A 21,015-nucleotide genomic window follows, 5' to 3' on the forward strand; every position below is an offset into this window, starting at 1 on the left:
CAGGATCCACATCATCAACTTTGTATTTGGGACAAACCGTGGCAGAAGGCCTCAGCGTCACCTTCCAGTTTTGTCTGAGAGGCAACACAGAGTTTTGCTGAAGTGAAGCAATTTCTATGTGTTCCAGTCACTGTATCTTCTGCCCTACAAAACAATAAGCATCAGCTTCATGGTAGGGCCGACACCATTGCTGAGGTCTTCCAAAATACTAAAGGACTGAGAACATTTTAATCTTTAATGCTGGATGCTATTTAATTAACTTTAAAGAGATCTTTTGAATATCCATTTGTTAAACACCAGTTCTCTCCATATGGCAGGCGCTGCAGTGGGGAAGAACCATCATCCACGCAGGCTGGTCAGTGTAACTCTACAACTCTCCTGTACAGTCCACCTATGTTTATTTCCAGATACTTTAAGGAAGCTAACAAGTAGGACTTCGATGTTGCATGCATCATGGTTGCATGAACAAGTATGTATAACAATGTTTAATTTTGACTTTCCATTTTCAATGGACGTTAGTAGCAGGGATACGAAACAGCAACCCCGGGCAGATGATAAATGTTGTATTTTCACATGTCTCATGGTTACCCGGAAAAGTCTGGTGTCAGTGATGCAATAAAGCAAGGTCCAACTTTGGCTGAAAAAATTGTTTTGGCTAGTTTAAGAAAGCAGAATAGAAGAGGAAATAGCAACAACAAATATAACTGACATCTTGAGAATTGTGAAGTGCCTTGAGTTACCAGCTCAGGGTTTTACATTTTACACTTTTGGTTGTTTTGTCCAATCACTCTCCACAGAAACAGGATGATCCAAGAACACGTTGACAGATACCAGCCTCTGAGAGCACGGGGTGGGTAGGAAGAGCTAGAGTTCTCCTCTCCTGCAATGGAGGTCAAATGAAAAGTCGTAAAAGAGATATTTTTTTTAATACTACTACTTCCAGTGTTTAATATACATGATTTGAGGATGTTTAATTGCATGACCATTTGGTCTGACAGTAGGTATTCAGAGGAGACATAAAAGTATTGTTTTTCCCTTCTTTATATTAAATTGCTTTTAAGTGGATGTAGAAAATGGGGTGTACAGTGTCCCCATTTCAAAATTTTGTAATGAACAAAAACTGGAATGGAACAAAGAGGATAATAATAGCACTAAGCAATTTATGGTATAAATTTATGATATAAACCTCTCCCCATTACAAGAAAGAAGTGACAAAATTACCTGTCCCTCCTGTAACATCAGAAGCTTTTAAGAAATCACAAATCTAGTTCTGTATCAGTGCTTCTTTCTCAGTGGCTTTTACTGTATCTTCTGTCTTCTTACAGTGTTTAGGCTCACCTGGAAGGTAAACAAATGCAACAGAGAACCTAAGCAAGGAAGTTACTGGAGCTTGGAGAATCTGCACAGCCCTAGGCAGACAGGGACTTTTTCCTCCTGACCTTTTTAAGGGCAAAATGAGCTTCAGTCACTGCTTTCTTTAATAGCTTTCTCACCAGAGTAAGCATAGGATTGAATTAACTAATCATAATGGTTTATCCATAAGGCAAAAGATAGAAAAGCAATAGATCAGAGCGTGAAACAAAAATATGGAGACATTTAGATGAGTAAATGTAAATAAAGTGTGTTTGGGTTTGCTTTATTTGATCTTCCAACTTACTGAAAGTCAAAATTCAACCTCTGCAGAGAGGTGCTGTTTAAATTCTCTTTAAAGCAGGCTTTTGAATTGGAGTAAGCTGCTCTCAGATAATGAAAGATGCCAGTGTCAAGTTCGAAGGATTCAATTATTTCAATCAGATAGGAGCAATGACACTGAGTGACACAAGCAGCTTTTGAACTAAGTGATACAACATCAATTTCAAACCAAAAATCATAATATTAGGCTATTGCTTAAACTACTCCTTCAGTAACTTTGCATGAGTAAGGCTGAGGAAATTTTAAACTGAGATAGCAGGCATGGGGAGAACGTAAAAAGCTACAGTGCTCTTTACTAACTCTATAGTAACTTCTCAGTTTGAACCAGTTGATTGACCCTACCAGTGATTAATAATGCAAAAAAGGAAAAAACGTCTCAAAAGTGGAGAAGATGAGCTATGAGAAGTATAAGACTATATACAAATAAAAATATGGGCAGAGGAAGACTTCTGAAAGTCAGAAAACAAAGGAACAGCAGCTGAAAGAGGATGATACGTGATCCAAGAGGAAAATATTGAAGATGCTTGCAGTTTAGAAAAGAGAAAGGGAAGAGAGGAAAAGGAGCTCAGGAGAATGAGGAGGAAAGAAGAAAGTTAATATCTATGAATTCACCATGGCTTCACTGTAAACAAGTAAGAATTGTTACTGATTTTACCCTTGTTTCATTACCATGAATGTTGGCAGAGTGGGTGCTGCGATGCGGCCAGCAACAGATGGGCTATATTCCCCTGAGCAGCGTTCTTCACTGTCCCTCTTATCTTACATAAACTTAGTGTAGGTGGAATATAGGCAACTAAAGGCTTTTAAAGTCTCAAAATTTGATTAATGTGAATTAAGAATAACGTCTCCAGATTTTTCAGCCTGCAGTTGTTTTTGGAAGGGTTTAGCAAAATTTTTATTATTATCCATTAAAAAAAGAAAGGGAGTGGGGAGAGGTATAAAACCAAAATCTATTGATCTAAGTATTTAAGTTTTATACTTGAGGTAGCATGTGTAGTATAGTTTTAATAATGGGATAGGAGTGGTCTGCAGAGGCCTTAAAACAAAAACTTCGTGTGTTTAATTTTCATGAAAACTAAACGTTAACTTCTAAACTAACTTTATTTCTTCCTGTCAATGCATCCTTTTTATTTTTTTAATTGATAAATTCCTATGGATGGTTGCTATCCTATCATCCCTATCCGCTTTATAAACACATTGTTTGCTCTTTTAACATAACCTTCCCTCCATCCTCATCCTATGCAGGTACACAGCAGCCTTCCCTTAGCACCAAGATCTGACTCCTGCCGCTGTTTAGCCCTGCAGCGTGCACAAGGAACGCTAAGGGGCCAGGCACCGCAGCGCGGATGCGAAGCGTCCCGCACTCGGCTGAGCACCACAGGGCCACCACGGCACCGAATGATCATGAGCATTTGCACAGCACAGGTGATTATGTGGGGGCACCTGCATTATCATAAATCAAACTGGCATGTTGTGGATGTGGATCTGCCCGCCGCTATTTAACCTGGTTATCCTCCAGGGGCTTTTCAGGTACTGGCTGCTGACAACATTGTTGCTTTGCACAACTCGATATGGCTGGGTAGCCATTGACTGTCCTATAGGCTAAAGTTACTTATCATCTGTTTTATCACAGATTTATGATCTCCTTTACATTTTAATATTAAGGATTAATGTGGCTATCATCATAAGTGAAAAGTTAAAAGTGTACCAATTAGCATTTATAAATCATTGAAACTTGGAGTTAATTAAACATAAGCAGGTTTTAAAATTAATGTTCTAATTAATAAATCACACAGGAGAAAAGGAAAATCATCACTTAAAAAAAAAATCACCTTATAATAGTTCCACTTAATCTTGTAACATTCAATTAAACAAAAGTGAGATGATGGAAAGGACAAAGGCATTGTGGAGAAAAATGACACTCGGGCATAACGGGAGTTCTTGTAACAGCAACCCACCAGCGGTCCCTTCGCACTGACCAGGACATTCTATTAACACTCCTGTTAATAAAATTGCTTTAGTCTTCTACACCCCACCCTCAGTATAGAAAGTAAAGAGGTGAAACATCTAGCATGGAGAGTGTTAATAGTGTCCTGACAGATGTACAGTACTGCTTTGAATACCCAAACACCCCTAGTTTGGGAAGTGGGGGAAGAAATGTTAGGTCAAGCATATGCTGCCTCCTGCTTGCTTGAAGTCACTTTTCATTGAAAACACTTGACCTTTGTAAGAAGAGTCCTGTCTAGATCCACTGGGCATCAACAGAGGGGCAGAAGTGAAAAGTGGGGGTGCTACCTGTGCTATATCCCCCTTCTGTGTCAAGTGCTGCTGCCTTATACACAACACACTCAGCCCGGACCACTCAAACATCGTTCAGAGAAAGTGGAGGGAGATATCAGAAAACAGAGGCTGCTGTGCTATTTGTAGTTATGAGGCTTCTACACACACTGCAGCAGTGAAAACTTGTAAAAATACCAGTATTAACTATCTACACTTAACAACAACAATGACAGTTTAAATGAAAGTTTAGAATGTAATTAAATCACTGCACTGCTGTGAAAGAGAAATGGGAAATATTTTCGCCTGAGTTTTCCCTTTAGTATTTGTCTTGGTTTTGGCTATGATAGAGTAATTTTATTTCTAGCTGGTACAGTGCTGTGATTTGGATTTAACATGAGAACAATGTTGGTAACACACTGAAGTGTTCAGTTGTTGCCAGGTCGCTGTAGTCTCTACACTAAGTCCAGGACTTGTTAGCTTACCATGTTCTGAAAGGTGCACAGGAAGCTGGGAGAGCACAGTCAGGATAGCTGACCCAGCCTGTCCAAAGGGATGTTCCTTGCCATGCAGTGTCATGCTCCAGATATAACTGGGGAAGCCACGAGACAGAATCGCTGCTCTGAAGCAGACTCGGCATTGGGCTGGGGTTTTTCTGCATGTTGTGAGCAATTGCATTTGTGCATCACTTGTTATTTTTATTGATGCTATTGTGACCTTCTTCTTCCTTTGTTCTTGTATTAAGCTCTCTTTACATCAGCCCACATGGGTTTTTTTTCATTCTCCTCCCCATCCCCTTGCAGAGGAAGGGTGAGTGAGTGACAGAGTGGTGATTAGTATGACAGCATTGAATATTGCAGACTATTCCAATACTGAATGCCTGCACTGTCTTTCTTATCAGTTACCTATAACATGGTGGCACAATCTCTGCAGAGGTCCTTAAAGCTGCTGCAGCAACCTGATAACAATTCACTTTGTCTCAAAGAGCCAGGACCGGGTCTGTAAAATGCCTGTGGCTCCTGCGTGTTGCAGGGATGGAGACACCTGCAGTACACTTGTTTAGTCAGCAGGCACAGAGAAAGACTACCATTCATTTATATAATCCATGACATAGTTGAGAAATTAATATTCAGTCTCCTCTGAGGTTAATTAGAAGCATAAAGTTCTGTGTAAGGGTCAGTGTTGACTTAAAAGATTATAGTAGTTAAATAATATATAGACAGATTTCTCTGGCTGATCTGTCCTTAGGAAAGTTTTAAGAACGTGATGGCATAGTCCCTCTGTAAGTCATTTCAGAAGACCATAAAATATAAAAATATTTTTTTAAGAAAGATTTAAATATTGGAAAAACAGGAAGAATGAGATGTTATATAAATGAAACTAATGAGTTGAGTGGATCCATTGACCCTATCCCAGCTGAGCGGATGAACTGGTGGTGCAGTCACTCCTCCCTGGGTTCATTAGACTAGTGTGACTGTCTCCATGAGGTTGACAGACCAGTTTGGAGGAAGTGAATATGTGACTCTGCCCAATACAGAGGGTAAAAACTAAACAATTAGCAAAATAATTTTGAAAAGAGCAATGGGCTTGAGCTGACTTCAACCCATGTGTGCCTTAACCAATGTGTGCCTTGACATGTGTGACATTGGGACACCCAGTACCATGACAGGGAGTGTATTCAAGAGACCAGTAATGGGAATCACATCGGTGTTGGGATTGAGCTGTGTACTGCAATTGCTCTAGTTTGCTAAGCTTAACTTACATTTGCAGTGTGCTTTCAGCATGTTTTCTATCACTGCTAAGTCAGAAATCCCATGCAGCATCTGCTGTCTTCAAACAGCCAATTTTGATACTAAACATTATGCTCTTCACCAGTGAAATATCTAAAAGGACCTGGTCTGAGAGGACTGGACTCTGACAATACAATGTGACAGAATCCAGGCAAAAATATTCACCGAGGTCCCTGTGTTCCTGAGTATTTATTTATCTATGTTAGAAAATGAACACAAATAATCACTGAATGAGACGGATGAGAGTAAATATAACATGCCACAGTGAAGAGAAGTTTGACATAAAATTACAAATAAAAATGCCTTCAAGTATCAGATGGCTTTAAAAACACCACCTAACCCAAATCCTTATTCTATGCATTAGTAACTCCACTAAAAAAGTGACAGTGTAAATCAGAAATCCAGTTTCATCTTGTGGTTTTCTGACTTTAGGAACTAGGATTACTTTGAGGGGATCCATGAAAGGACCATGATACTAAAAGAAGTGCAGACTTACTTTCTGTAGGCTTAGGTTGAATGACCAGGAATGCACAATTCCACTTGAAAAATGTGAAGGATTCACAATTCTATACAGGTGAAAAGTCACCATTGTAGAGTGCAAGATCCAAAGAATCGGGAATGCATAAATTCTCTGAATTTCCCATGACAGCACCAAGAACTGGTGACTATTTGATCACAAAATCTATCAGACGAACAGTTTTCAAACTGATTTGAAGATCTGTTCAGAACAGAATTTTGCAATGGCTGGGCATGTGTTTGATCAATGGCATGAGCTGTAGCTTTTTTATATTCTTGCCAGCAGAAAAAGGCACAGCTTGTAGAAAAGGAGGGTTTGGGGAAAAATCTTTTCAGTTCCATTCATTTCCAAATACCTTTATACAGCAGTTTAAGTTTTTCAGGCACAGATGATCAGTTTCAGTAAAGAAATCTACATTTCTATTCCAAAACCTTCCGTGCCAATCAGTAGCAATACAGATGTGTGCTGCAAAAGCTACAGAGGCTCAGGTGTAAGTTGGGAGATCCCAGTGAGTATTGGCTCATCACTCAGCCTCTGGAGTAGCCTTAATAATAATTTGCTGCTTCTCTTACGGTGTGATTAATCACTTGATGCAGTTAATGTCTCCTGCTCTGTCCCCCCTTCCCCAATAAGCTGTCAGCCCATGGTTTAAATACCACTGCCTCTTTAGTGATGCGAGATCTGAGCAATCTCCTCATATGAGCTCTGGCTTTTAGTTCAGGACCCTATCAATACCATTTATTTTCACAAAATCAAAAATAAATCAATCTCTCATTTCTATTTCGTTACTTATAGGAACATCATTGGATTGGTGGAATTCATGTTATTAGATCTTTTTTACCATCTTCAAGAAAAAAAAAAGCTTCCAGATCATCCTTGCCTTTGGAAATGCGCTATTAGCAACTCAATCACTTCTTACTCTTCTCATAATTCTGGCAGTTTGAAGTGTTAAAATACAAGGCATCCTGCAGAAAATTCCCCACCTTAGCAAATGAATAGGATTAGGTTTTTCCTGACATAAGACTTCCCTGTTCTCATAGGAAAGGTGGAATGTAATGATACAGTAGGCAACAGAGGGCATTAACTGCATGCTGAGTCATATCTGACTTCTGAAACAGCATTTTTGGTGGTTAGCCATCTAAAGACCCTCCAAGACAGTTACAGTACAACCGCCTTTCGCACTGCTTGAAAGATAGAGGATGCAGCTTTTCCTATGTAGTTCTTCATTCAGGGCATGGGAAACTTCTCTAAAGCAGATAAATTTCAAGTTGGGCTGTAATACAAAAATTGTTGCAAAAAATACATGTCAAAAGACAAAAGATGTCAATTATTAGACAACTTCAAATGCTGTGAAATTAATTTTAGATTAAATATTTTGATTTAGGACCCTAAATTAACCATCTGTCATTTCTGATGGAGAAAAACCTGTCAACAATAAAAGCAAGGAATGCTGGAATACAGAATCCTAGAATAAGTGGGAGTTCTCCATAAAAAGCATTTGTGAGAAACATGCCAAGCCTCCTGCCTAAGCTAAGCCTTATAAGTGTTGCAGTGTTGCTGCTCAGACAATGCCATACTTCTGGCATAACACTACAAGGCTCACTGTCACAAAAGCATTATCAGGTTTAGCATTTTAATTAGAAGTGAGGGAAAGAAGTATCATTATATGTCTTGATTATTCTTATTACCAGCAAATTCCTGTTATAAGCAAATTCAGACCATATGAATATAAAATGAAAATGCACAGTGACTGTTACTTTTGAGAACATCTATTTCTGCTGCTTGGGTATCTTGCCCTTGGTACTGTCTTACAATCACCAGATACTAAACCACAGTCAGCTTGTGATAAAATACATTCTAAAAAATATATTCTGAAATTACAGGGATTTTCTGGCTGCCCCACTTGTCCTGCAAGCTGCAGTCAGGAGACTTGTCTTTCTTATTAGACAATGACACCGTCCCTTGTCTGCTAGACTTAGCAAATTCCATCTACTCTAAAGTCCACATTTAGTACAAAGGATGCGGTTTACAAAATGATAGTTGTATTAGATGCCTAAACTAAGGAGGGTGCATTTTAATAGCATAAGAGTAATCATCTATTCAAAGAGAAAATGTTAGTTCTGTTTTGAAAGTTTACTTCATTTTCTGATAACAAACTGCTGTGCAATTGCAAATAGGCACATTACTGTAGAATCATTACTCCAGTTCAACTAAAGGCCTTGCTATTTTATGTAAAAAAATTTGGACTAGATACCAAATATCTAATATCCATCAGATTATATTTGTTCATATCGAACAGCTTTTATTTGATGTCTTTAGGACACTGGTGTTTCTACACAAGCCTGAAGAAACTTTCTTACACCAGTGGTTTGTACAACACCTTGTTTTGATATTTTACATTACTGTCGATGTTTGACAGGGAGATACCAGACACTGCTGCAGCTTCACCCTGGACTGCTTCATTAGATTGACTGGTGCTCTGTGATGAAGTATTACCATTCAGTGGGTCTGTATGCTGTGTTTCTTGCTGGGCATCGGTGAGATCTTTCTGGTTCGGATCAGAGTTAGTGCATTTTTCTGAGTTGGATTCATCACTCAGAGGAGTGTCGAAAGAGACTACTTGTAGGACGATGGATCTGGGAGGGCAGGTTGTACCATCGCTTCCCTGACTACTCTCATTTTGTATCCTTGTTGTCTCTTCCTGTAACTGTGCATCTGTGGAATTTCTGCTTTGGTCTTTTTCCTGTTCACCAACATTTTTCATAAGTTCTTCTACAAAGAGGGAACAAAATATGTGAATTAGAGATGAAGGATATGCCACAATTGTTTGATTTCAGAGTAGTGACTGATAGATCCATGCATAGGAACATTGTGAACATCAACTTTCTGCATGAGGACATAGGCACTGGTATGTTTAATACGGGGCAGATTCTGCACCCGATTACACTACTGCAGCTGAATCATAGTGGTCCGCTTTCTGATTTGATCTCTAATTTGTACCTATTTCTTTTGGCCATAGTACAGATCAAGGAGCACCATCAGGCACACTGTAAGCTGAAGGATGGGAGCAGGAGGAGCCCACGCTGCAGGCACGTCGCTCAGCAGTGGTGTTTACCACCACAGGGCTAGGAGAAGCAAAGCTCATCAGTTCTGCAGTAGAGAAAGGGCATGGAAAGGAGCACCTTGCTGGGGACAGGGGAGGCCTGGAAAATTCCAAAGTGGCAGCTACTGCAGAGCTTCAGACTGAGCTGCAGAGGGTTACCTGCATGCAGTCCAGTACTGCTGCCACTACAGCTAGGGCACATACAGAATGGGAAGGATGAAATAGGGGGTAATTGTGCTTCAGGAGACAGCAGCTACAGGAGAAAATACTGTTTGTGGAAAGCTCCATCTACTTCTTGCTTTACTGCAGAGACTTGGAGAACAATACAAATGAAATGGCCCAGAGTGAAAGGTGACAGAACAGAGCTGTGCAGAGAGGTGGCATGAGGAGAAACTTGAAGATGAACAGAGAATGGAAAACTTGTGATGGAGGGTGAAATGTCTGATAAAAAAACCCCAACTGTACCATCTTCACTGAGAGCCCATGTCTCTAGAATCTCTGTTTGTTACGATTTCAGAATCTATATACTAATGCGGAAGATACAAACCACTATCAATTTAAAAAGTGAAAGCTTTGCAGTTTGAACAACACTTGCACAAGACAGCCGTATGATATTGCATAAATTTCTAACTTGTCTGTGCACACTATTATGAAAGGAAACCAAGCACCAAGATGTTTATTGAATTCAACTGGCAGCTCCCAGAAGCTCTGGTTGTGAGTGACCAGTCCAAATTCAAATCAAAAGTGATTGCAAGGGTCAACTGAAAGACAGCCAAATCTTCAATCTCATTTTTACCACTGTCAGCATTTGGAATTTTCATCCCCTCACTTTTCTGAATCCAAAGATAGTTACCCCTGAAGTACAATTTGTCCTGTGAATTTGTACGGAAAGGAACACCTCCAAACTGATGTGCAGAAACATGGAATAGCTAAAAAAAATTCCTTCTTTTGTCAGCTCCCATACTTTCTGGCATATTAAAAAAAAAAAAAAAAGAAAAAAAAGACAAAAAACACTTTCAAATTTGAGCAATTTTTGAATTGTTAAGCTAATATATTTACAAGCTTTAAAAACCTGCTTGTTTTGGACAGATCTTCTGAAACTTGGACAGGTACTCTTTTTCTACACACTTCAATACAGCTCTTAGAAAAATCAGTCAGGCTAAAGACATGAAGAAATATGCATGTGTAACTTGAGGTAAATACGGTGTTCAATTCAGACATGTTAATCAAAGCATCTGTCACTCATGGTATAATTTACCTACCTAAGTCTTTTGTCTCAAGAAATTGATTTTTGTCCCATATTTGCCTCCATATGGCAGAGCTACAAGCATTTTTTCCTTAACTTTATTCAAAACCCAAGGAAATTCCACGATAAAGTATTTCAGGTGCCATTCAGATGCATTGGTAAGTTGAGGAAAGCAAAGCTGAACTACAGTTGCACATAAAGCTGCAATATTAGCTTAGCACACTCTACAAAAGGTAGCTTTTGTAACCTGAAAGCTGGCAAGAACAGACAGTATTTTTCTCACAGAATTGTGTTTTATGACAAAAGTATCCAGAAATCAGATTTGTGTTGGTGTAACTGGGTGGCTGACCCCTTTATTCTCATATTCGAAATCTCAGGATATTCATCTAGGCAAAACCCCCTAGTATTTTTTTACTTCATAAAGATGAATATCTGAACTTAATACTGCTTTCCTTCACTCCCTAAAGAACTTAAACTGGCAAATAAAGATTAGCAGTTTAATCAGAAAAATGCTGATGGCCTGTTTATCACTTCTGTCATGCTGGTCTCATATTTCTATGTCTGAGATGATGTCAAGCATGTCTGTTTAAGGATATTTAAAACACAGCCAACTCTGAGACCTATGCACATCTGATGGATGTAGGGACGTAGCTTTGAGATGGAGTATGTCTGCCAAAGTTACACCAGATAACTTACTAGTTAAATGGTATACCTGTTGCACTTGATCTGGTGCAATACGTCAGTAGAAAATAACATGCAAGAAATACTTTTTCAGGTATGAAAAATACTGTGGAATTTTAAAATCTGTGGAGTTAAAACATCAGTCTTTTTATGCTGACAACCATACCTGTGATTACCATTCCGCAGTGATCAAATTTCAGTCACTCTCACTTGAGATTGAAGAAAAGTATGTTTTCAACTTGGAAGGAATTTGTTTGGGGCAACTAGGAAGAATGGCTGGTAGTTGTGACAGAGACTGTGAAGCCTCAAGTACAAAATCATCTATAAGGATATCACAACTTTAATTCATTAAGATCCCAAATCTTTTTTCTTTGTATTAGGTCTGTCATCTGTTGGCCATCTGAGACTATGTTATGATTTGCTTTGCTCCACTCAGCTTCAATCCCTATGAAATCCGCTGCCAAAAAGATGAAAAACTCTGTTCTTTTGGTATGTCAGCATTTGGTAGAATATGCTACAGGCACTGGAAGAAGACAGAATTCCGCTTTCTGTAACAGGTAATAACTGTATAGGACCTTTATATCCTATATCATTTTTGGCATTTTCTATCACTTCTGCTGTCCTATCACTCAGATGAAACAGAAATATTTAGCAGTCTTCACAAGAGGTTGAGGCTTGGTCAGTGACCAAGTAACTCAACTTGAAGCAAGGCATTGTTAGGTTACGCCAGTGCAAGAGAAGCAGAAGTGGCATGATGTTTGAGCCCCAGTTGTAACAAATCCTGCAGCAGAGCCTCTGCCTCCATCCAGCCATGAACAGCCAGGACCCCTGAAGAGCAGCACACAAGGTCACAGCCCCTCGCCCTTCACAGTGTTGCTGTTCCTCCTTCTCCCACCATGGACATGCATTGCCATGGCCATCCAGAGACAGAAATGGGGTATGCTAAAGGAACAACTGGCATTTGTAATGTGGATAATGTTTAATATGAGTAAATAGATGAGTGAGATTAATAAAATTAAACAACCTTCTAGGTGCTCAACAACCCTCTTTTGGGATAGGGGGTAGGGAAGACAGTTGTCAGTCAGGCCCCGAACAGCTTCAGGATTATTATATCCATCCAGATAAAGACAGAAGTGTGTTGTGCAGCACAGTGACCTCAGTGTACATGCTATTGTTGCTCCTGGTTTTGCTCTCTGTATTAACTTGGTGAAAGTGCCTGGAGCCAGGACTGTTTACATATTTCCAACTGTCTGGTATTGTTTTCTTTATAAGAACCCAAGTGTTATTCAGCAAAATTTGTGTGAGTTCATCTGTAAAACAAATTGCTTCTCCGAAGTGCTCTGGTAGGGGTGACTCAATCTTACCCCTCTTTTCTGGTCTTCTGCACTGTTTCTGAACTCCCGCATTAAATCACTGTCCTTCATGAGAGGCAACAACAGCATTCCATACATAAACATGGTAGAAGTGGTGTCTTTCTTCCTTTGTGTTTAGGCTGGGCTGATGGCAAAATAATTGTAATGCATTATTTTGTTTGGAAAACTAGCAGGAGTTGTAAAGCAACAGCCAAATTTCAGAATAGCTGGAAAATTTCAGTTCCTGGTAATTTTGCAGCTACAGAAAATGTGTTTACTAGTGAAGGTGAATTCATCCCCCTCCCCTTTTCACCACTTACTACTTTTCTTTCATAAAGTCGCCTTTTTTTGTGTGGCTTAGTAAGAGTCTGAAAATTGAAGTGAGTTTTTTTTAATTGTTAGCTGGAGTGAATGGGAGTGCTGAATTCTTGTCAGCCCAATGAAAAACTAAACTGTCCATGAATCACTAAAATGTTATATGGCTCAATCTCCAGCACCAAGCTGTAGGAACCTGGCCTCCAAAGTATTGCTGCTCTGCTGGCGAGTCTGCCTTATCAATGACAACACTGATTTCCACCAGCTCTGTTACGTTACTGCCTGTGCACGCAGCAAAACTAAGCTTTTCTACATTTTGGTACTTTCTCTGCTGTATATGTCCACTGACTTTCTCGTCCTGGCCATTCTGTAAAAGGAAACTCTCATCAGCACACTAACAGGGCTTGTAAGATACCTTTCTGTCTCCAGCAATTGCACCACTTGAGCATGTAGTGACATAACAAGAGTGGAGAGGGAAACACAAAAGCCGTATGTAAGCAGTACACCTCGAATCAGGTAGTAGCAGCAACTGCCACAGTGCTAACTGTCAGTAAAGCAAATGTCTGCAGAATTGCACTGGCAGTGTTGAAAATAAGCTACAATGGATGCAATGACACTGAAGTATTAAAAATGGGCAAACTAGTGAATTAGAGAGGAAAGCTGTTCATCTTCACTAAGAATTAAATTATTTGAGGAATCTGTAATGAAGAATACTGCTGGATGTTAAGGACTCTCTATGTATATTACAACAAACTTTGATTTCTAGGCGTGTCTGCTCTCTTTTTTTACTGCAAGAAGTAACAAGAGACAAAAACCAGGACAACATGGGAAGGAACCGCACCTTTCTCAAAGACATGTTCTCACATCAGCCATTTTAAAAAGTGGAAGAGCCCAGAAATAAGCATAAAATCTTTGCAGAAAACAAGAGAACCGATCCTGGTTCCTCTGGGACTTCCAAGTAAGTTTAAAGACTTGTTCAAGAGTTCCCAAACAACTGTGATTTTTTTCTCAACCAACCTGCTGTTTTCAAACCCAAGAATACATTGCAGTAGCCCACAGAGTTATTCAGACATGGATTCCTTCTACTTTCAACTCATCACACAAATGTTATCACAGATATGGGAGTATATCAAACCACTGCAGACCATGTAATCCAGTGGCACATGATGTCACAACATTATGTAATATAAAGAACATAGCAAAGGCTTAATTAGCTATCAAAACCTTTTACTAAAAGATTTGGTTAAAAATAATTTGTGACATTATGGTTTCCTAGGACAGCTACCTTACCTCCACCTCTTACTTCTCTTTGCTGTTTAGCTGTAAGCACAGAGACTTGAATGCTGGGACTTTTGGGACTGGGGAAGGGAGGGACATGCTGTTCTGAGCCTACTAGAGGGAAAAGCTGTTTAAAGTCGTTTGCCACGTGCCGAGGCAGGTCAGCACTCTGGTGTATACTTGAGAGGGATATATAGCAGGTGTCCATTATCAGATTCAGTTATTCCTTAGTCTGTGGTTTACCAGGTACTGCCAATACACAACGTTTCCTGCTACTCATAGCTCAACCCATTCATTGCACTTCCTCAGACCATGGAGAGAAATTCTCCTTTTCCCACTGTTCTGAACACCTTTCTGGATTGGCTCAAAACCTGTGTGTGACCTAAATGTTTTATCACTGCAATTCAAATCACTTTCATTGGTCCTAGATGGGACATCTCTAGCCCCCTGCATTTATTTTTCTCTAACAGATTAAAACAGTCCATTAGGGTAGATTTGATGTGCCAAACTGTCAGTCAGTTCCTGTGACTGTCACACATGTCCTCCCACCGCCCGCCCTTCTTAGCGGCTGCTGTATCACATTAAGATGCTATCAGATCATCACTCTCAGATTTTCACATTTCAGCAGCTGTTACTCTCTTCTTATTAGCAAGTCTGCAGAGAAAATCTTTCAGACAAAATGGAACTGAACCCCGTGGTTATTGTGACTGCAAGTGCGCAGGACCAGAAGTGCCCGAGGGGGGCCTTCAGGTACCATGCAGAGGTCTTTCAGAAGAGACATTTGTTATTCAAGCTTGCTGCCCACAGTAAAGAAAAAAAAAATCTGCTTCCCACTCTAAAGATGTAGTAGTTGCCATTTTTCCATGTTTTCACAATCAAAATTAAACACAGGACAGTAGAGTGCATCGTTCAGCCTTACACACTTTTCATTTCGTCCCGGTGCAGTTGGTTATCCCAGACATACACACCTTGGAGCCATGCAGCACAGTGCACTGCCAAATGGTGCTGTGGACAAGGTTTGTCCTTGACCACTTCCCACATGAATAATGCAACCCTTATTCAGGTCCAGTAACAGTCAGTTCTTCAGAAGAGTGACATGAGCATAAAACGGGAACAAGTAACACTGCTGTTGTATTATCCTGACAGTGAACCACGTGAGCCTGCCAATGGACTGGCAGCTGGACCCTCGGACTAGATGCCGAATTCCCTTGTGTTACTGTATGACCTGAGGTGAGTGTCCTAAACTATCTGTGCCTGTTTTTGCTCAGCTGCAAAGTGAAGATAATGATACTTATTTATCCCTGCAACTTTATTTACAATGATGTCTAATGAACAGATGGTAAGCATGGTAACTAGTCCATACTTTTACTCTGTTTAGAGTACCTGAGCTTGCCAACCACTGACCAACTCAATTAGTAAATCTTTAAAATACTTTTGTAGCACAAAACAAGCATGAAGGAATAAGCATTGTATTTTAAAAAATATTAAATTATTGCTTTACAATCTCTCTGTTCTAGGAACTGCATCATGAAGGTTCATACACGATACTTAAATCTTTCCCAACAAGTCATGTGTTTGTTTCTTACAGCTTTCTCAGTAGATCAATAACTTCCAGACCTTAAGATCCATTTAGCAAACATTTTCTCAAATGAAACAACCTCTCAGAGCTCTGAGCATCTTACTGTCTGTTTGCTACAAGTACCACAACTGCAAATAGCAGCAGCCGTCATGGCTATGCAATAGCACAGGATGGAATGGTCTCTGTACCAGTGTTGAGTTGAACAAAGACAGATTATCTGGTGATTAGGGGTTTGGAATATTAATTAAACATCAAGGCTTTCAAATTAGAATCCCAGATGTTTGATCATTATGGTAATTCCCTGTTAACAGCATTCCCTGAAAGGCCTGAGAAACATTTGTCTAATTCTCCAGTGGTGAAAGGTTGAGGACCCTTAGGCTATTGAGCACTGAGCTCCTCCGCATCAATTATACAAGACATGGCCTTTTTAGCAAAGTGGAGCCATGTTATTTACAGCTACCTAGTGCTTTCCTTACAACACAGGCATTTCTAAAACAAAGCTCCTTGCACAAGCTGCCTGCTCTGAATCAGGTCTCAGCAGCAGCTACCGTTGCATCAGCAGGGGTAGGTAGCATCAGCAGCTGGGCCCACTACATCTCCAGGAAAGCTGCACTGTCAGCAGCACTGTCAGTGTGTCTTAATCACCTGCTCTGACCTGCCTGGGCACAGCAGTCAGACCATCTTCATTAGACCTCACTCACCTCTGGCTGAACCGCCTCCCAACCAGTACTACACATGTAGTCTTAACCTGAAAAGGCAAGAACCCGGAACACTCAGGAGATTATATGGATTGCTGCTAGTTTCCTGTCTGTATTCCCTGTGCATCTGTATGACTACATTTCATAGAGACAACTTCTCTTCAGCCTATGAACTAATCCGGAAACATTGGCTAGTGTTTGCAGAGCCCACTGACAAGAATGCAGATGGTTCTTTTAACAGCACAAGTACTGTTTGTCACAGCTGGCTCCGGAAGTGTGTGTGGAGATCTACGCTAACAGCCAGCCTGCTTACTACTGTGGGGTACTGCCCTCACACAGGAGACCTTCTCAGAGCTCTTTGTGGCATGCCATAAACTGTCTGACTAGGAATAATGATAGCATTAACAAAAATCTTTTCACCTGGCAGTGGTTGACCCCCGGTATTTCTTCCCTAGGTACATGTTCCTACTAACATATGTATAAAACACAGCTTCATACATATGCCCAGAGCAACCTAAAGACTCTTCATCAGGCAACAGGGTCAGAGAAGGTAACGGGAGATCCAGGCAGGCAGGAACAAATTATCTGAGGTTTGTTGTCTCAGGTTATTCATGTACAAGCTTAGTCAAACTTGAGCAGAATGCCCAAGGAGTTTCAAGTGAAAAGGGGATATATTTCAATATTTTTCATCTTTACTAGATGTTAACTTTGCACAGTCTGATTAACAAATTTTGGCCTTTGCAGAGTGCAGCTTTGGAGCAAAAATATTGCTGATTTGGACCAGTTGGGGAAGATTCTTTCTCCCATTATGTGACAAACAACTTAACGTGTTACCTCAGATAGAGCTCTATAAAGAGCTATGTTCACTTGATGAAAACCTCTTTTCCAGCAGCACTTATGAAGTAACTGTCCACACATTGCTTGCAAAAAATGAATGGAAAATAACTTTCACTTACCCTATATAATCACCCCACAGCTTTTATTTAAAAGCTTATTATCTGTGTACTAACAAAATATAAATCTGTACTTTAAAATATTTGCAGTATTAACAAGGTTCTTCTAGATGCTAACCAGGCACTGTGAAGCTCTCCAAAGCCATACTCAATTCAACTGCAGATGCTGCTGCAAGTAGTTTCTTTAAGGGCAATGTTTTCTATAAATCTCTTCCTTTCTCTCACAGAGGTTTTGTGAAACAGATTCAACCACAATGACACAGAGCAGACATTATTCATCAAGCTCCAGCCTCAAAACCAACTATTTCCACTTACCCATCAGTTTTCCTAATGTATGCTCACTTTCCATATCTTTGTTCAGGAAATACTTAGATATCATTGTTAAGTTAATGGAAGAAAAGAAGTGCATCCTAGAATACGGACAACTACAATCTCAACAAAGTCCGTTGAGTTTTGAACATTAACAGCTCTGTTTTTCACAGTAGAAAGCATGCCCAGACTTTCATGTGTCTTGCTGGGCCTCACATTAATATTGACTGTATAGGGAAACAATTCTTAAGTATTTTGCTGTGAGAAGCTTTGTGTTTTCAATGTCTGTCAACGGCCCAGAAAAACTGGGCCAAATCTAACAGTAATTTATAGACCACTGGAAATGAAGGGGAAACTATCCTTTTGAAAGCACTGTAAACCTCCAAACAATATACCAAAATGCTGATGTACCAAAATCAAACTGGTTAGTTAGATGTAACTGGAAATGGCAAAACAAGTTCACCATTCCTCTATACTGAAGGACCTTGCATGTGGGGCTGCTTGATTTCTGCAGGCTGTAGCAACATGGTCTTGGGGACCCTGATGATCTGCCACTAGTATTGATCATTGCAAACTAGCAGCTTTGTCCTTTGGAACCAGTTGGTATTAGTTGGACAACACCAAAAGAGGCAATTGATTATATGAAGCTGCTCATGAGGAAGACACAATATTAATTAAATCTCCTACTCAACTGCCCCTTCTATGTAACTCTGAAGTCATTAGAACAGTGGATTATGGAAGCTTGTTCTTAGTTCATATTCTCCTATGGAGAATATTCATTCACAATTTAGTGCTAAATGAGATTTTAGCACTGATTAGGAGTGCTTTTCTATCTTGTCCTTGTCTGACACCTCTTTGACAATAAAGGTACTGCTTCGAATGATGGGATGAAAGACAAGGCTGGCACTGGATTCCAGGATACCACTCCCTGCAATCAGTAACATGTCATGTGAAACAAGACCAGTCCCGGCAGTGAAACGCCATACTGAAATATTCCAGGTCTTTACTCAGAAACAACACAGACTGTATACAAAATATTCCTAAATGCTATTCACATAACCCAGATCAAGGTTAAAAATTCTCTTCAGCAATTACCACAGATCATTTCACTCAACTGTAATCCCAGACAATTTTCAGATATGGTTTATGAACTAAAATGCCTGATGCAGGTTTAGTTTTATTAATTACCCACTGGCAAAAGAAGAGTCAATTTTTTGCCTTTTTTGGGGTCTAATATATTCTGTGATTGCCCAAGTCTTTAGATCCACTGAGTCATTTAAATAATTGCCTACAGCATAATCCCAAGAAGCCTGAAATACTGAATTTTGTTCCATTCAGTGGGGAACAAAGAGCATTTCTAATAGCAAAGTACAACTTTTACATTTCTTAAGAAATGCAGCAGCACATACTACTTTGAATTGTTGATTTTGGCATTTAAAGCAGATGTCAGTATCAGTTATGATTAAATGTGCAAGAATGCACATTTTAAAACCAGAATGCTAAAGATAAGCTGAGCCGTACAGAGACTTTTTGTGCCGTAAGATTTCCTCTCATCCCCTGACCACCTGCATCTCTCTATACCTCCTGGGAGAGAAACAGGACCATCTAAACAAACATTAAGACATACAAATATATGAATACAAGACAACTATGTATTTTTATAGGTTGAAGGAAATTAAAAATTAAAGGAGGGCGACCTTAGGGAGTAACCTATAAAAACATTCCACCTTGGAATATCATACCTTGTACTGCTAATTCTTTCCATCTTTCTTTGTTTGCTTGAATGATCTTCATCAAGTTGTCCTTAAAGCTCGTTAGGTCTACCGTTGCTAGAGAATTTTCTGTGTGACTCCCTCCATCACTCGCACTTTTAAAAGTGGGTCGTCTTTGTGCTTCAACATTGCTTACTGCTCCCAAACTATTTTGGCTGCAGAAGGGAAAAAATCCCTAAATTATGAACACAGTCAGGCAATTTTAATAATATACAGTTAATTTGAATCAAATGTCTTAGGATCTACATGCAATTACTAACTTGAAATATTAGTTTTCACTTAACAGTGCATTTCTTCAATTCATGAAGCTCTAACCTGGGACAGATTCTTACAAGCCTTTTTCCAGGGAGGGTAAAAAGGTAGCAGCTGAAAACACATTACTTTTAAGTTGATTCTGGAAAGAATGTATATGTAGCCATTTTGGAGCAGCTTCTTAGCTTTGTTTTTGAACAGTGAATCGTATCTTTGGGGCTTGCAGGAAAGACATCTGATTGTTATCTGTTGACATTTTAAAAAAGCAAGACATGGAAGTATATGACAAGTAAGTAAGTTTAGCTTCAGCTGAAAATACACTTCAAGGTACATGCCTTCACGTGTAGTCAAAGCAGGATTTACTACTGTGGCTTTGATATCTATTTAAGAGCTACTGCAGCTACCTTACACATAGGGTAAGGTAGAATTCAAATCAAATGGTATGTGAAAGTGCAGATACACGTAAAGGTGGGAGAAAAAGAATTAACTCTCTTTTTCGTCCTACAGTTAAAATAATCAGACCTATTTCTGGCCTTGTACAGATAATGTTGTCATCGCAGGTTCTGTTTACTCAATTATGCTGCATAGTTTGTCTATATGCATACAGATGGATATAGTTGCAGTGAACATATCAGCAGGAACTACACATAAAGAGTTAATATTAATTTCTGTGTGTTCCAGAGATGTTGAATGGTATAGAATGGAAAGAAGAGGCTATAATTCTAACCTTTTCCAGGCACCACCGTGAATGCCACAGCATAAACTCATGGTGTCCTCCCAGTAGTGTTTGTGCAGTTCTGCTGGCTAGGATGTTGCTGCACCATGCTATAGGCTCTCTACTCTCTTTGGAAGTGTAGCTCTTGATTCCACAGTAAGAAAAAAATCCCTTTATCCTCTATCTCACATAAGGAAGTTTTGCTGGATCATAAACCTTTGTTCATCTACCGCTCAGTCGTGAACATCAACCAGGCTTATTTTTAAGCCTGGAGCTACTATTCATTTGCAAGTGCTAATCAGTCATTTGTGAAGAAGTGAATAGGTAAACAAATTTATCAATAGTGCCTTACAGAATCACAGAATCATCCAAGCTCCAAGATCATCCAGTCCAATCGTACCCCTACCACCTATATTACTACCTAAACCATGTCCCTAAGTATCTCATCCAATCTTTCCTTGAACACCCAGAGGGATGGTGACTCTA

At 39.7% G+C, this 21,015-nt stretch overlaps 1 protein-coding gene across 1 annotated transcript in view; it reads right to left on the reverse strand.

The window, feature by feature from the left end:
• Window positions 1-1,264: 1,264 nt before the first annotated feature.
• Window positions 1,265-21,015, reverse strand: part of PDE1A (phosphodiesterase 1A) — a gene marked incomplete at its 3' end in the record, with an annotated part of 42,980 nt that continues 23,229 nt past the window's right edge. Inside the window, exons 11-13 of the mRNA XM_084264464.1 lie at window positions 19,533-19,717; window positions 8,773-9,048; window positions 1,265-1,338 (exon numbers count right to left, since the gene is read on the reverse strand). Of these exons, the coding sequence (XP_084120590.1) occupies window positions 1,265-1,338; window positions 8,773-9,048; window positions 19,533-19,717 (535 nt within the window). The remainder of the gene's footprint in view (window positions 1,339-8,772; window positions 9,049-19,532; window positions 19,718-21,015) is intronic.

Source organism: Gallinula chloropus (assembly GCF_964237585.1).
Source record: "Gallinula chloropus genome assembly, chromosome: 5".
NCBI classification, from domain to species: Eukaryota; Metazoa; Chordata; class Aves; order Gruiformes; family Rallidae; genus Gallinula; species Gallinula chloropus.